Genomic DNA, 18,089 nt, shown 5'->3' on the forward strand with positions numbered 1-18,089 from the left:
TTATTTATTTTTTATATATGCTCCAGCTTATCATTACTCCAACCACTTTGATGAAGAACCTAGGAAGGAATTAGCAACTCTAACGAATTAAAAGAGTTGACATAGTGAAATTAACCCTCGATAAGTTGGAGATTTACTTTGAACCAAAATTTATGTATCCTCCACCAACAGTGGCAGACTCAAAGGGAGTCAAGGATAATCAGTTAACCCTTTTAAGTTGGAAAATTATTTGTTGATATATATAAAAATATCAATATAGTCCTTAAAAATTTATACTAACCATTTTTAAATTTATTATTTCTTAATTAACTTTGTTAAAATTTTATTTTTGGATCTACTATTGTCCACCAACACGATAAAATTTTTATCACTAATCATTATGAGTTTACCTCATCATCACCAGGAGGACAGAGCCTCTTTCACCTGTTTCCTTTCTTCTATAGTTTAAAAAAGGATTTATAACACACTTGAGAGCCGAAATTATAAATTCTTCTATGTTTGGTATTAGGTATATTTGGACACATGAATAGATTGATGCTATTCCTTTGAGATGCCGAAACATTCAAGAGATACGAAAAATGACCACCAAATTGTATCAAGATTCAGATGCTATATAAGAAAAAAAGTGTCCTTAAATTTATTTGTTCATTCACTCAAACAACAACAATAAAAAATCTATTGTTTCTAAGGCTAAGCAGTCTTTAAATACTTAAAAACCTAATCTTCAAAAACAAAAGAGAAAAAAAAAAAACAATTGAAACAAAACTCAAGGTTCTGCCTTGCTTCTGTGATTTGAAGGACCGTCCCATTCCAATATCACCTTCATTTTGACTTGAATAGTATAAAATAAATTGACAGTGGCTACTGAACTTTTCTGGATGTGTGTTGTGTTCATTCCAAACTAATGCTTAGTCTTTGTTCATTGTAATCGTTACCTTATATAAATCTAAGAAGAGAAAGAGATAGAAGAAATGTTGTGTTTATTTTGCATAATAGAAAAGGAGTTGCTTCATTTCAAGCCCTCTGAATTATTTTCTTTAGCTCTGGCTTTAGTTTTTTGGCCACCGAAACCTGATCTTTATGAGAGGAGTTCCACATCTTGCTCGTAAATTTGTAAGGAAATGGTGAATTTCGAATTAGGATTTGACAGTTGATTTGGTCTTAAGGAAAAGGAGTTCCAGAAGTTTGATATATAATGACTTTGGGGATAAAATTACATTACAAGACCCTACAGCTTTGTTAAATTTGGCAATTACAATAATAACTGCTACAATTGATGATCCTGAGCAGCCCTTCATAACATTTCTCAGAAACCAGAAGTTAAACAAAGAGATCCTTATTTGTTTCAACATACTTCCGTTCTATAATTTTGACATTCAATAACATAATTTTACTATAACACTCTAGGCAAATGCCAAGAAAGTATGTATATCTTACATCATTTGAGACTACAATAGAAAACCTGTTAAATAATCGTAAGTTTTAAACTATCAAAAAACGTTTTGATACAAAATCCAAAAACATCACTATGATGGCTTGACAATTGTTTTTCCTTGTCTCTACAAACTCACAATGCTTTTAAAAGTAAATAGGTGGTTGAACCCATTATCTTACTGATTTATGGTTTGACTGGTTCAATCGAGAGCCAATTGGTTTAACCTATTCCTAAATTATTATATATTTCTTGAATAGTATCAAATATTTACTATATTTTTTAAATATAAGATATATGAAACATATAAAACATAATTTCTAATATGTTAATTAAACAATTGACACTTCATTTCACAGATTAAAAAAAATCAATTACAAATTTTATTATTAATTCAATTAAAATCTTATAAATTGTAACTTTTTTCAAGTCTAATAAGACAAATATTAAGCAATATTTTGTAAACCAGGTTTTATTGGTTTAGAAAAGTTTTTCTTGTTCAACGAGTTTATAAGGTTTGACCGAATTTTAAATATGTTAATATTCATATATAAATCAGACTAGATTGTAAACTAGTTAATAATTTAACTAATCAAACTAGTTGGTCTGGCGTGGTTTTAAAATCTCTGCAAATTTAATAGCTTGCGGAAAGTATCGTTGGAAATATTAGGTAGCAATATATTGATACTGAGTATGCAGGCCAATCTGTCCCAACTTGTTGAAAGAAAATGTGATTCAGGTTTTTCATTTTACAGTTACATTTATTTACTGTCAACTGATGTGTTTATAGATGAACCTTTTGTAACTTCCCCCGATTTCTGCAGAAACTTCAGAAAGAATATTGGCAACACATAAACCTGAACCCTCAATATGGGGTTCCCCACTCCTTGAGACAGAATATTTATTCATCCTCAATTTTCTTCTTGTTTGTTGTATGTTAAACTTATTGATCAAGATGCCTTGATAGGACATAGAATTGATATAGTTTGTTGAAGGAGCTTATAGGACAAGGAATTGATATATTCGTTTAAGGAGCTTTTAAATGAGGTGTGGAATTGGAATCCAAAGACTCTGTTCTAATTGGGCCTTCATTAAAACTGTTTTGGGTCTTTCTCACCCTAAAAGTTAGAGCAATGAGTCGAACATTCCCTCCCTCTTATATATTTACATCTAACTTAATTCACAATCGGTGTGAGATTTCTAACAATTCTTTCCTAATCACATTAGGCTGCCAGTCCAATACCACTCACAAAAACCTGACAAACTTCCTTCAACCGGACCAACTGAGAGTAAACTGGCCAACCTAAGTTTATGTGAGTAAAACGACCTAAACCTCCCCTCAACTGGGCCTTTTGAAATGGACAAATTAAGTTTCACATAGACCTATATCTTTCCTAAGATGGAATTGTTCTTCACCTTTGACTTTGATACCTAGAGACAATAAATGTAGCCAACGAAAAAGCTTTACAACCCTATGACTAAGTTGTAATGAGGTGGCACTTAATTCCCTCTTGAGTTCATTTATCATAAAGTTAATGCAACTTGAAGCTTTTTAATTACATAAAACTATTGAGTTTCTCCTGAAATAATATAAATGGTGGGCCGATAAAAATCTTTCAGAATGCAAGAGGGCTATCTCCTACACATAACGAAGAGTCCGGAAGCAGGATGACAACAATTCATTACAGAGAACACAATTAACTGTGACAATCTCTTGAAGTTCTTCTATAAATTATTTACGCCGAGGGACTCAAAAGTTGTTGAATATTTCTAAATTTCTTGAGGTCTCCTTCAAATTGCAGGATTATTATAAAAAGTACCAATGTTATATATACCAAGTTTTGAGTAATCGAGCAATTAAATACTCAGATGATATATTATTGTATGATTTGATGTTTACAATCACATAATAATTATTTGGATACCTAATTATATACTTAAAACTGAAAATACACTGTAAGTTTTTCTTCATGCTCTCAATTGTAAACCTATTGACAACATGCATGCTCTCATATGTATAGTACATCATTGTTACATATGTCATCCCCAGAGAAAGTATCCACAAACCCAATTCCAGAAATCTGATCTTCGAACTTGAACCCGGAGTTCAACATTTCCTCCATCAAATCATTGTTAAATCCACCATGGAAGTCGCCACCAAATGATCCCTCATTCAATAAATTATTATGCGTGAAAGAATCTTGGACAAAGTTTGTGTTATGATGATTAAATCCATCCCCTGAAATCACTTGCTCATGACCAGAATTCACAGAACTCCCGCTATGAACATTCTCCAGTGATAGCCACTCGGCAAATAAAAGCTTTGGCAAGGAGCTTTTGTGCCCCTCTTTAGCCAAGTCATTATTTTCCCTTGATGATTTCTCTGTGTGATTCATTAACGACTCATAGCTTAGATCTGAGCTTGAAGTAGTAGTGGCGCACTGCGTTTTGATGTAAGCATCCATTTCTTCAAGTTTGCCCAGTTTTTTCTTCAAGTAGGAATGCCAGTAGTTCTTTATCTCATTGTCAGTTCTTCCAGGCAAATGCTGAGCAATTTGTGACCACCTAATTCATCAAAACCATTACTCTAATCAATTCGTGACCAATTGAAGCGAAAATTAAAGTCAACCCTAAATTTAATTGGGTGCCCTCTAGTTAAACTAGAAAAAGATGTAGGTGTCCATTTTATTTTCTGTAACATCTAAGACTGTTACTTACTTGTTCCCTAACAGGCGATGGAGGGTCAAGATTGTTTCTTCCTCTTGTACAGTATACATTCCTCTCTTTAATTCTGGTCTCAAGTGATTAATCCATCTTAATCTGCAACTTTTACCATTCCTTTGCAAGCCTGCATGCATGGATAAATAAATTTCATGAACTCCTGAAACATAATAAGTCAACTTCGAAAGCCTAGTTTAGTCAATTGAACTCCAAGTTATGATCAGTCTTTTTCTCTACGAAAGATTCTTTTGCCTTGTTGAGTTGAGCTACCATGGCGTCCAAAATAATACAGAAAGTTAGTGAGACAACAACAAAGTATGAATCACCAAAATTTCCACATTTATAGAAAACCAGAAACATGTAAGATATTCATTGACTTTAATCATCTTTATCTTGTTGAAATTAAATACATTAACGATCAAGCAACTGCAGAGTTAAATGAGAACTTTATCTTATCTGGGTTTGATCATAAAATTCAGGCAAACTCTAGAACAGAAAACAAAACCGTTGAAAACACAAAGAACGTATATGTAAACCTATAATTCATGCATGCTGTACTTTACTTTGATCTTCTTAGAAAATTTAATGAAGATAAGCAGCAGGGAAAGTTGGTAAACTAAATCAATAGTAAACTGTTTATAAGCGTGTTCTCACCTGCATTAACAGGAACGGAACTCCAGCAAGCATGGCCATGCTTGAGAACATAGTTTCGAAGCCTTTGATCTTCGTCCGGTGACCAGAAACCCTTCTTGTGTTTTAACTTTGGCTTATCAGACGACTTAGTCCCCATTTTTTCTTAATTGATAAAGTAACAATAAGCCTGGTTAATGACAGCTTAAAAGATGAAAGAGAGAGAAAGTTTGCGATAGTGTTAAGTAGCTACAGAAGAGGCAATAAATAGCCGACCATAAAGTTTAGAGCAACGATTAGTCGTAATTCTATATTATAAAATGCAACAAAAAAGAATTTTAATGCTAGCTGGGTTTGCCCTTGAAAGCACTTATACATGTGGACGTATCATCACAATTATTATTTTATTTTTAATTTAAAATAATAAAATTATATACAAAAAAAACAATATATCATAATATAATTAAGTATTATTTTATTTTTAATTTAAACTATACAATCATATGATAACATATAATTGTTTATACATAAAATTGTACATATAGTATTATTCAATTCAAAATTATCAAATAATATATATGACGATACACCAATATTTGTACCTATTTTTATACCAGTTGTTAGTATATGAAGTATTAATATAATATATTGGCTAAAAGACTTATTCTCATTCAAGGTTTAGTCAATTGATAAAGTCTCATCCGTTAATTTTAAAAAATTTAAAGATTCATCTATCATTTGTTCTCATTAGTGGAATTCGTTAGTAATAAAACTATAACTGTTATTGCACTCAATAAAATTAAAAAAAAAACATTTTATCCCTTTCTCCCATCCACACACATTGTTATTTTTTAATTGACCCCTTTATATTTTGTTTTTATTCAACCTTGATTCCCCTAAATTTTATCTCTGAGTTTGCCACTGATTTAAAAAACAGAAATGTGAATGTTACTTATGTTTAAATTGTGCAATTGACTTTATGAAACCTACTTCATAATTTGGAAGAGAAATTAAGAGAGAAGAAGCAAAAATATAGGAAAGAAAGAGAGAGAAGAAAGCTATATATTTTTCTCTTGATTGGTAAAAGAGAAAGGATTAGATTCCTCAAGGAACATGAGGTGGTGTGCATATGCTCTAGCTCATCACCATTCTATGATGAAGGATCTAGAAAACAACTGGCAAATAAGGGTGAATGTGAATCAAACCGAATTCACATTAACTATTCTTAGATTTCATTATTTTTTAATTGACCCCCTTATATTTTGTTTTAATTCAATATGGACTTTTGTAAATTTTATCTTCAAGTTTGCCATTGATTTAAAAACTAGAAATGTGAATATTACCTTATGTTTTTAAACTATGCAATTGACTTTATGAAACCTACTTCATATCTTGGAAGACATATTTCGAGAGAAGAAAAGTATAGGAAAGAAAGAGAGAGAAGAAAGCAATATATTTTTCTCTTGATTGGTAAAAGAGAAATGAGATTACTCAAGGAACACGAGGTAGTGATGCATATGTTCCACTTCATCACCATTCTAGCCAATTTGATGAAGAATCTTGGAAAGAACTAGCAAACCCAAACCCTAGATAAAATTTTGACCACTAATCATTTTGAGTTTACCCTAATCATTAGGCTAATATTAATTAATGTTATATTATTTTTCATTTGAAACTTACAAGATTCTAATGCAAAATGTCTCCCTCCGACGGGTCTCATTGATTTGTCTAATAAGGTAGACATGTCATCTCTTATATTTTTCCATCATCATTAAACATACAAGCATATAATCAAATGTGCAAACAAATGAGGTTAAAATTTAAAAAAAAAAAACAATTAAAAATTGATGTTAAAACTATGTGAAATTCAATATATCTCATATTGAAATCATATAAAGGGTATGAAACACTTATAATATGATTTTTCAATACACAACCAAAGGAGGGTGAAAATCTAGTTTTTTTGACTAAAAAAAATGAGATATTGCCAACGCTCTAATGAAATATTACAGCCTCTAAAAACAATAATCGATCAATGTTCAGGTGTATATTATCCACATGTATGATTTTATATAATACAGTAGATATTAGTGATATTTTTAAAGAATATATATAACAAAATATTATTCAAGATATTTCTAGATAAATGGAGGAAAAAATTTATAAATATTGGAAAAAGTTATTTTTCCTTTTTGTTACAGCATCATTTTAGATTCTAGGGCAAAATAATTAGGCGTATAAAATTGTTTAGATGCTATAAATAAAAATTTGTTACAACCAGATAGTAATAAAATAGAACATATTCAAGATTTTTATTTGAAGTGTATAATATTTATGAATATAAATATGAAAAGATGTCACATACTCTCAAACCAGATATAAGTTTAGGTGTTTTACCCAAACGTAACTCACATGTATAGTCTATCTTATGCAAAGTTAAAAAATCTCTAGGTTCTAGTTTTATAATTATATTAATATTGATCATTATTTTGAAATTATGAATCGATATAATGACACATTTGATGTTTTAACATGGTAAAAAGCATATCAATGCAATTATCTTAAGCTTTCCGCCATGACAAGTGATCTACTAATGCCTCTGGTATTTATTGTAGTATCAGAATAAATTTTTAGTACAAGTGAATGTATGTTGGATAATAGATTATCGAACTTACATCTTAACATAGTCGAGATAATCATATATATAAATGACTGGGTAATAGCTATAGTCAAATTATAAAATCATGTAGCAAATGATATATTTGATAAATTCAAGAATTTGGATGTTGAAAATGAGTAGATGATATATTAATCAAACTTATATTTGAATATTGTGTAAATGTATTGATTTGTATTATCTTTGAATTTTTTTCATCATGTAACCAATATATTTTTTTGTCGTAAACGAGAGATTATCAATAAAATTTTTGAGATACTGTTCTCTATTTTAAGAATTTGAAAATAAATTTCATTCAATTTTATATAATAATTAAATTAAAAATAATATTTTATTATTTAATGAACTTGTTGATCTATTAAGTGCCCGACACGACCTGACTCCTAAAGTGCGAGTTGTGCTACGAGCCTTAATTTATTTGTTGGTCAGTCTGATCTACAAGACTTGCTACAGTGCAAGCCTTAGCATTACATAATCCATAGACATGTTGGGCCTAGAACCGGTTTGACCCAACTAGACACAACTCACTACCACCTCTATAGTAAGACAATTGAATTTGGCTTTTCATTTCAATCAGCACTACAATCCTTTCTAGGGGTGAAGTTCGACAGTTCGATTTTATTTATCCGATGATACTGTTTATCTTAAAGACGATCTTATTCACATGACTGATAGTCCTTTGGTGATACTGCACATAAACTTGAACGAACTCAAACTAAACATTATGACTTCTACTCAAGTTTAAGCCAACTCTAAACTTAACTCAGTTTAGATCGAATCATATACACCCAGACAAATCAAAGGCATGTTATATATACATCTAAGGATACTTTATTTAAAAGATCCCCATGTTGTGATTTTGTTAGTTCATAAATCAATTTAACTCGATGAGAAGGATAGTATTCAATCATTGTCAATAACAAGTCACTGGTTCAATAGGAACAAATCAAGCGATTTGAAATAATAAAAAAAATGAATTAAAAATAAGCTTTGATGTCCACCACTGCCAAATTGTGTTTGTATAATTTTTTTCTATATTGGCAAGAATAAGATCATTTATAAAGAGACGTTATCGCGCATGGGAAGCTTATTGTCATACAAACCTTGAGCTCCCGTTTGTGAGTGAAGAATTAACAAATTAATTAATTAAAATCACCGCCAACAAGTAATCTTAATTATTTTATAAAGAATATATGTTACACGTGCCATGAATTTTCATTTTTTTAATTGTAAATTTATGGCTGCTACTAAAACAAATTTGTATTTGAATGTATTGAATAACAGAATTTACATATAATAAAAATGATGCTGATCATATGGCGATGACTCATTCTTTTTTTTCCTTTTTTAATTTTCTCTTTTTTTTTTTTTTTTTTTTTACAGGAAGGGAGTGAAGAATTGTGAATTAAATAATGTTATTGACAAAATATTGTACAATATACAATATTACAATGTAGTTTAAGACTTTAAAAAGAAAAAGATGAAACCTTAGAATGCAAAGGAAAAATTAGTTTTAAAAATTGAGGAAAATGACAGTTTTTTAAAACTAAAGGGTATAGAAGGATTAACAATTTTGATACTATGAAGAATGGTTGATTAAATTGAATAAATATTATTGACGAAATGTTGTATAATATATAATATTATAATGTAGTTTAAAATGGAATCATAATCTTGTAAAATAAAAAAAATAATATATAATAAATTAAAATCAAATCAAATAAAAATATATATGTTTCATCTGACTGAGGGTAGGTTATTCCTATGGAGAGATTGAAACTTTGTTCATACCTAGTTCACAGTCCGGTTCACCGACAGACTGAAAATCATTTTACCTTGGAAAGAGATCAAAATCAAATATATGTAATGAATGACTTGGAGCTTTCACTGAAGTCTGGAACCAATAGGATGTGATGCATTATTACTGCAGTCAAACGGATTGAGAGTGACACATATTATTAAATCTTTTCTGCTTAATAGTCTTAGCAAATTTATCTATAGAAAATATTCTAGTTGCGTTTATATGGAAGTTATTTGGGTAGATGATGAAATCGATAAAGAGACGTTTAAATTCTGTCAAATTTGCTGGCTTAGATTATTAATTTTTTCTCCACCAGCACAAATTAAAGGTTTTTATTTTTTTCTTACTTGTTTCTTAAATAAATGTTATTGATTTCATAAATATGAGATTTATTATCGTTGGTGTGAAAATTTATAAAAAACGAGTACACCGAATCTTGATGGAATGTGAAGAGTCGACTTTTAATGTGGTTTGGTCGGAAATACTAAGAGATCATGTCCACAGCGTTGTTGTTACTTCAAAAATGAAAGTGGAGAACTGCATAGTTGTGACACTAAAACAACAATTAAATAATAAGAGTATCCGTGTGTGTCCTCATCTTTGTTTGTATGTATATGTATGTGTGTGTTTGTTTTAGTATTCACTCTCCTTCAACTGTTAAGAATTTATAAAAGTAAAAGTTAGGGATAAATGTATAACTTATGAGTTATGAAAGTTGATAGCTTGATAGGCATCATTGTGACTCGATTTAATTGGAAAATAATTACACTTTAATTATAATTGTCAAAATCGGGGGAAGTGGTTCTAAGAGAATAGTAATGTTTATTTATCGTTTGGTAGATTACAAAAGTCATGGCGGATTTAGTCCCTTTTTCCTATCGATAGCTTTTAAAAGAGATTGTTTCCTATCCAAAGCTTTTTCTTTGAGTTGTGGGTTGGAATAATGCATGCACACTAGTGGCTAGTCCCTCACAAGTCACACCTATGAGTTCAACCAAGGAATCATACTATAAATAAATTGTTAGTTGTTACACTTGTAATTAAGTAAATTAATTGGTCCAACATTTTACTAAAGCTTGTTGTAACTATGTATGTATATGCATAAACCTTTCATATTAGAGATCTTAAGGGTAAGTAGGTAATAGGACAATGAATAATTCAAGGGAAATTACAAAAAATAGGCAAAAGTAAAGGCAAAAGTAAGGGGTTTAAGCGAAATTGCCCAAAAAATTCATATTAAAGCAAAAATGCCCAATTTTTGTGAAATGTCGAAACTGCCCATATATAAACCCAGCAAATTTCCACTGTCCCCACTGTGAAATCACTGTTTAAAAATAGGGGAAAATTTGAAATTTTCCCCTGTCCCATTATCATCGCACTTCGGCTAGATTTCTGACAATTTTCGTGGTTTTCGACAACCAAAAATGGCACACCACATTAGAATATCTTCCGTCATCTTATTTGAATCAATTTATTGTTCATATTATTGAGATTTGTGTGAGATTTTATGGTTTAGGGTTTAGGGTTTCAATTTTAAACAATGCTTGAAATGTTTTGATTCTTGATCGTTTTCGTTGAATTGGTTGAGGGGTTTTGTGTTATAACCTACGTAGATTTGATTTGTGTTGAAATTGGAGGTCGAAACGACGAATTTTTGGTCGAAAATTCATTCCGAAGCTATCGACAGTCGACAGTGGGAATAGTGTTTCCCACTGTGGAACGATTTTTCCCACTATCGACAGTGGGTTAGGGGGTTAATTAGCCTTTTTCAAAAAATCGGGGAGTTGTGTGAGATTCCTCATTCCACTGTAGACTTTTTTGAAATTTGCCACATGACAGTGGGCTGTTGGGTGGAAATTAACTTTTTCAAACGCGAAGCTCGTTTCGAGCTCTATAACGACAATTAGCTTTGTCGGTTGCACTGAATTGGGGGGCCAAAATAAAACTGTTTCAATGTGTATTATGCAGTTTTATTATTTTATCAAATTTAGGATTTTCGGTTTTTATGATTTTGAGTTTGTTTGTGACCGGACTAGACTTTTTTCATATGTAATTTTCAAATTTGATATTTATAATTATGACGTGCTTTTTTAGACACATTTTACGATATAATTACAAAATTTTTGATCGATTTTTCAGTGTTCTCGTTCATAAGCTATTTGAACATATAGTTTTATAAATTTAGATCTGTTTTTTAGATTTTCGAGTAATTTTTTTATTATTGATATTCTAGGGTATTTCAATATATCTATTTATTCATAACATGTTATTCGAGTCTATATATCATAAAATGGTGAAATTCAAAAAAATAGAACTGAAATTCGAATTCTAAAAGTTGAAATACCCTAGAATGGCAACAATCGAAATTCTGGAAAATACGAGTCGATATATCGTAAAACGGTGAAATTAGCAAAAACGGAACTGAAATTCGAATTCAAAAAGTTAAAATACCCTAGAATGGTAACAATAAAAAAATTCTTCAAAAATTTGAAAAATACGAATCGATATATCATAAAACGATTTAACCCCTCTAATTTTAATAAATTTTTATTTAACCCCTCATAATGAGTGAGGAGGGTTTATACAAATGAGGGGAATGGTAATTTTGGTATTTTAGAAAAAATCATGGGTATTTTTGCTTAGGAATAGTGAATTTGGGTATTTTTGCTTGAAAATAGTGGTTTTTGGCTTTTTTGCTTAGTGGGAGGGTATTTTGGCCATTTTTTATAATTTCCCATAATTCAAATATAAGTAGACATAGTCATGGATTGTGTTGAGTTGAATTTGGTGCAACCCACCGTGTCCGCGGGCTGTGCCATGCCAAGGCCAGCGAATGGGTTAGCCTTTTGGGTTGTGTTGGTTTCTAGTATAAAAAGGTCGGGGCACAGCCCAAAACCCCTTGAGTTGTATTTTTGTGAACCTTTTTATATGTATGTACATATGTATGTCTACACACACGTACTTTTTATTTAGTAAGTTTGCTAAATACCGAAAATTTCAAAATTCTATTTTAAATAACATGTAAATTATATATATATTTTTCTGCGGTTTAATAACTTGGTGGTTGGGTTTTGTCCCAAAAGAGTGGTCAAGCTCCACCAAATTGGGTTCCTCCTACAAAAGTATTTTCATCTACGTAAACATTGTCTTTTATACGTTGCCTTAATTATAAAGTTCTGATCTCAGTGTTTGCACATATGTAGAAATGGATGGCCAACATTCTCTTGACCATAAGAGGAAAACTATTTATCGTCATCCCATTAATCTGTCTACTGAAGGTTGAATCTTCTTATGCATGCATCTGGTTGAAGAATCGGAAAACAAAGTCAAGAATAACGGAAGTAAAAAAAAAAAATTAATGGGAATTAAAAAAAAACATGTTATAATTAATTTGCTCATGCAACCAACAACATTTTCACTATCATTGACCTAAAATATTAAATTAGCCTTTTTAATATTTCATTATTTTTTATTGATCTCGATATATTTTATTTTTATTCAATCTTAATTTTTTTAAGTTTTATTTCTGTATCTCACTGTTCCGAGTCATTGTCAATGCAAATTATATGCCGGTGTATATATTGTAGCCATACACGAATATTTCTGCAACTATAAATTATACAGTTGTATTCACATACTATTGCTTAGAAAAGTATATTTGATATTTGTTGACAGTGGCTGTTGCTTTATAATAATATTATATATCTCAACTTTATTTATATATATGGGTGCCACCAATAATTAGGGTTTTCGTATTTTCTTTAGAGATATGATTTTAGGTCAATGGCGAGAAACGTCCGGTGTAGCTTAATAATAATAATAATAAATCTCTGGTTATGTTATTGATTTTAACGTGTAACATGAATTTAATGTCCAATACTTTATTTTCTTTTTTCTCATGGTGAATCACTAATAAATTATAAAGTGGTTTCCAACTTAGAATTCCACCAAAATCAAAGTTATTAGTATCATACATGTAATATACAATAAATATTTTATAATACGATATAATATAAATAAAAAATTATATATATAATAAGTTATATTGAATTGATACGACATAGTGATTAGATTGAATGATACAATATATATTACCAATACAAATCGATATACATTTTTTAAAAAGTGATGATGTGATAACAATGTATCTAAAAAAATTTAAAATTTAAAAGGTGTTTATAATATTTTTTAAGATGATGATGTTGTATTTTGAATTTTATTATTATTTTGTGATTATTCTTTTAAAAAATATATATATACAACACATAATATACGATAAGAAAAGTTAGGTGTTTAATATATGATATGATACAAAATTCAACTATTATAACCAAAACTTTAGGGGTGTGCATGATCCGGCTTGATACAACTTGAGAGTTTTTTGAAACCAAATTAAAAAAATGGTTTGAAAATTTTCCAAATCATTTTAGATTTCAAACTAAACCAAATCAAACTAAAAAAATACGATTTAGTCTGGTTCAGATTATAGTTTAAACTTATTAAAATTGTTCACTTCTAAATTTATATTTTTAATAAAATTATAATTTTTTAAAACATAATATAAACATGTAAAATAAATATGAGATATATATATATATATAAAATATACATGTAAATAAAATGACAAAATAAAGATGAAAAAACATGTTGTACACCTAATTACTTATTGAAAAGTTTTGTTAAATATAGGTATATATATGTATTTAAAAATAATATAGTTTATAGTTTGGTTTGGTTTGAAAATTATCTAAACTATAAATCAAACTTAAAATTGTTTTTAAAAAATTTATCAATCCAAACAAAACTATTTTACAAATCAAACCAAATCATAATTTTAAATAATTCAGTTTGATTTTATAATTTGAACTAAATTATATATGTCTCTACCAAAACTTAAGCTTTATTCTTTGAAATGAGATGAAAGTCCAACTCTTTATATATATTAAGGCATTCGATACAAATGTGTGTTATAGATGAGTGTATTATTTTACTGGCATACCATTTCTCGATATTATTGTCTTTGAATTTTACCACTAGAATCTTTTATTGAGTGAGCAAAAAGGACATAAAGAATTTACGTGGAAATCTAAAATTAGAAAAAAAACCCACAGACGGAGGATAGAGAACTGAAGTTTTAATTACAAGTTGAACACAAAAGATTGAAAGCTCTCTTGATCAATATCACCTCCAAAATTCTAAAACCTTGAGCTTTCTCTTAAGCTTCTCTTAAAACCTAATAAAATATCCTTAGTACATTTTTATATCTGCAACGAAATGGTCATTCTTTTCTACGGAATGCCCATTTTGAGTCTTTAAGCCTTGGTTTTCAAACCATGAAGGAGATTATTTTTCTAATCGTTCAACATTCGGTAAAAAATTGAAGAATTAAGTGGAACACGCATTCACAACATTGGCAACGACGAACCTAGGGGGTTAGGTGGTAAGTCAACCCTTTTAACTTTTAAATTTGTTAATTTAATATTTGTAAAATGTCAATATAACCCTACAAAATTTACTTGACCGATCTATGCTTCATTTGCTCCTTATTGACCCTCTATATTTTATATTTATTCAAACTTGGCCATCCTAAGTTTTATTTCTGAATTCGTTATTGACTATTTGGAACACCAATTCTGCCACTAGAACGCCCATTCTTTAATCGGAAACATTTATTCAAGAATTCATATAATCACATCCAACATCTTTCATATTCGTCAAAGAGTTTTCACCGAATTATTGAGTGTTTTTATTTTCTTTTATATTTTGGGGTTAAAAAGGATACAATAAAATATAGGTACCGAGTTTTGAATATTTAATTGGGTATTATTATCATCATATGATTAAGTAATATTGAATTATATAATGATATATAATTTAATTATCTGATTAAGTATTCAAAACTTAATTACATAACATTATTCAAAGGGATATGCGTCTTGAGTTGCATTGCATCATCATTCTTACATAGTTTACTCATTTACTAATGTAAGTACTTATAGTTAAATACTTACCAAATTTTGCTTCACCATCCTGCAAGCTCTCATTCACCTTCTTATCCTTTTTACCTAACTATCTTGAATTTCCTTTAAAATGCATTGAGGCAAAAAGATGAGTACAATGTGAGGACTTCTCAGAAGGTCACCCTTCATATTATTGCTGTAACTTCGAAATTTCGATAGGATTCAATGCATTGATGCTAGTATGCTCTTGCCCATGCGTGCTTGTTGGGTCACAGTTTTGTTTCAATCACGAATTTGACTTGGTACATATGAAATCAAATCATTTTCAGAGGCATATCAAAAGTTAATTGAGCACACAGCTAAACCGGCAATGTTTAATTGAGCTTCACTGTTATCATATTGATTCTTCTGTCCTTTTTAAATATTAAATTTTAATTCATCATAAACATTTCTGAAGTTGAGAATCAACAATTTGTATAAAAAATGAATAATTGTCCATTCTTCCTTACACAATCAACTAAATCTCTTAGCAATGAAGAAAAGGGATACTACGACTTCAGGAATATATTTATTTATTTATTTTTGCCAAAAGACTATGTCCCATCTAAGGTTTAATGAAATGATAATTACTACCTTTAAATGTTAAAAAATCAAATTTTTACCTATTATTCATTTCCATAATAAATTCTGTTAAGTTAAAAAGGATAATAATATCATTTTGTATGTTTTATTTCATTTTCTTTTTTCCCCTCTTTCTATTTTCTCTTTCCTCCTTTATTCTTTTTATTTTTATTTTCCCCTTATTTGTCCTATTTTCCTTTTACAAAAGTTTGAGGTAGACTATAATTTTTGAAAATATTAAAGGAGTTAAAAAATTTTCAAGAGACTTTAGGAATCAAAAAACAGTTCAAGAGTATTTTGAAAATTTTAAATTTTTAATATGTTTCTTGATAATTACAAAAATAGCAATTATACCCTCAAAGAAATAACCAAAATATAATTTAAAGTCAGTTAAAGTTTTGATATTTTTTAAGAGTTTAAGTGCTAAATTTTTAAATTGGTAATTTGATATTTATATTAAGTATTAATAATAATTTTATTGTTTCATTAAAAAGATAAAATAATTATTTTAAGAAAATCAAATATATTTACTACCTGAAGTGAATGACATATAAGAATTTAATTAATTTTTTAAAATTTAAAAAGTGAAAAGCAATTTCATAAACCTTGGGTGGGAAACAGTCATTTGGCCTATTTATTATTTAAAAAACAAATGATAATTGTCCATTGAAAAGCATGTCGAAGAGATGCATGTACTCAAGGGAGGGAGCATTTCAAAGGTCAGGAAGGAAAGAATATCATATGGGAACTGACCACACAATAAATTATTGTTTCTCTCTTACGCATACTTGTATCAATCATGAGAAGTCCAAACTCTGAATTATATTTTAAATTAAGATTAGATAATCATACTTTCTTTTTAGACAATTTATTAGCTGATGATTGGTAATGTTTTGATTTTTACAGTAACTAATCAGTCAACATGTATTCATAACGGATTTACAACAACTAATCTCAACGGATATACATAATATAAAGTTGAGAAATTATGATGGTAATGTTGATGATCATTAATGAACTCTGACGACTAGAAAAACTTACGTCAGTTGTATTTTATTATTATTCGACGTGGATATAATATATCATGAGAAAGATGTAAGTTCTTGTAATGATAATTAGACAATAAAAACAAATTTTTTTAAGTATAAATAAGTTTATATAATATGTTTAAAGTCATAATTTTATTGTTTTCATAAATCATAGATCTACGCATCTAGATATAGATTTGGATGATTTTCATCTTTCTGTGTGTTTTCGAAATACTATAAATATTAGTATTTTGTTTGTTTTACTATCTTGTTTGTAAAAAATGATTCTGAATTATAAATAATATAATATCTAATTATATAATAATATATTATTATTTATACATAAAATCATATTTTTTATTAGTATGCATGATCTTATCCTTGAATTTTTATTCATGGTTAGAAAATCCTATACAATTAATAGCATCATTATTGATCTCATTAAATCCTTAATTATAAATTAAAAAAGTAAAACAATAAATAAATAAGTGGATAAAAGACATCAAATAGAAGGAAAAAAATCTGAATAAAACTATGTGTATATATTTTGTATACATAAATATGTATACATATAAATGTGTCATAATGTAATTGAATGATTTTGAATCAATAATAAGATAACATTCAATCACATTATAACACATCTATATATATAAATATTTGTGTATAAAAAATAAATATATATAACATTGCTCATTTTTATGTATTAGTACATTTCTTTTCTATTTGTAAAAATAAAACCTAATTTATTAAGAGTAACATCATAACTATTAAATGTAATGAGAAAAGTTAAATTTATATAAATTAACCTTGTTTAATTAAACCCAAATTATTATTATTATTATTATTACCTTTTTTTTTAGTGAATCGGATGATTAGGAGAATTATTAAGAACATTACAAATATAACCTCAATTTTTTTAAAATTTGAAATTTTCAATGAGAGAAACTTTAAAATAAAATTTTGTGTACAGATAATTTTTACTAGCTTATTCATATAAACTAAGACGACATTATGTAATTAGATGATATAATTATTATTATTTTTTTATTTTAAAATCACTCAAACTGAAGTGGCAATATGGAAGTTACAACTATGTTAAAATGGACATGACTTCATAGGCAAGACATGGTGAGGGGCGGGTTGGCTCGAGGCCCCCTTTTTTAGCCAGACCCACGGGTAGCACGACCTTCAAAATTATTGATTGTGCCAGTTTCGT

At 28.8% G+C, this 18,089-nt stretch overlaps 1 protein-coding gene across 1 annotated transcript; it reads right to left on the bottom strand.

The window, feature by feature from the left end:
• Window positions 1-3,441: 3,441 nt before the first annotated feature.
• Window positions 3,442-4,943, bottom strand: LOC123225432 (transcription factor LAF1-like). Its single transcript, XM_044649375.1, has 3 exons — window positions 4,808-4,943; window positions 4,151-4,280; window positions 3,442-3,997 (listed from the first exon to the last, which is right to left on the bottom strand). Exons 1-3 carry the CDS (start codon window positions 4,941-4,943, stop codon window positions 3,442-3,444), a joined length of 822 nt encoding a protein of 273 aa, XP_044505310.1.
• Between the last annotated feature and the right edge of the window lie 13,146 nt (window positions 4,944-18,089).

This window comes from Mangifera indica, chromosome 9 (assembly GCF_011075055.1).
Source record: "Mangifera indica cultivar Alphonso chromosome 9, CATAS_Mindica_2.1, whole genome shotgun sequence".
NCBI classification, from domain to species: domain Eukaryota; kingdom Viridiplantae; phylum Streptophyta; class Magnoliopsida; order Sapindales; family Anacardiaceae; genus Mangifera; species Mangifera indica.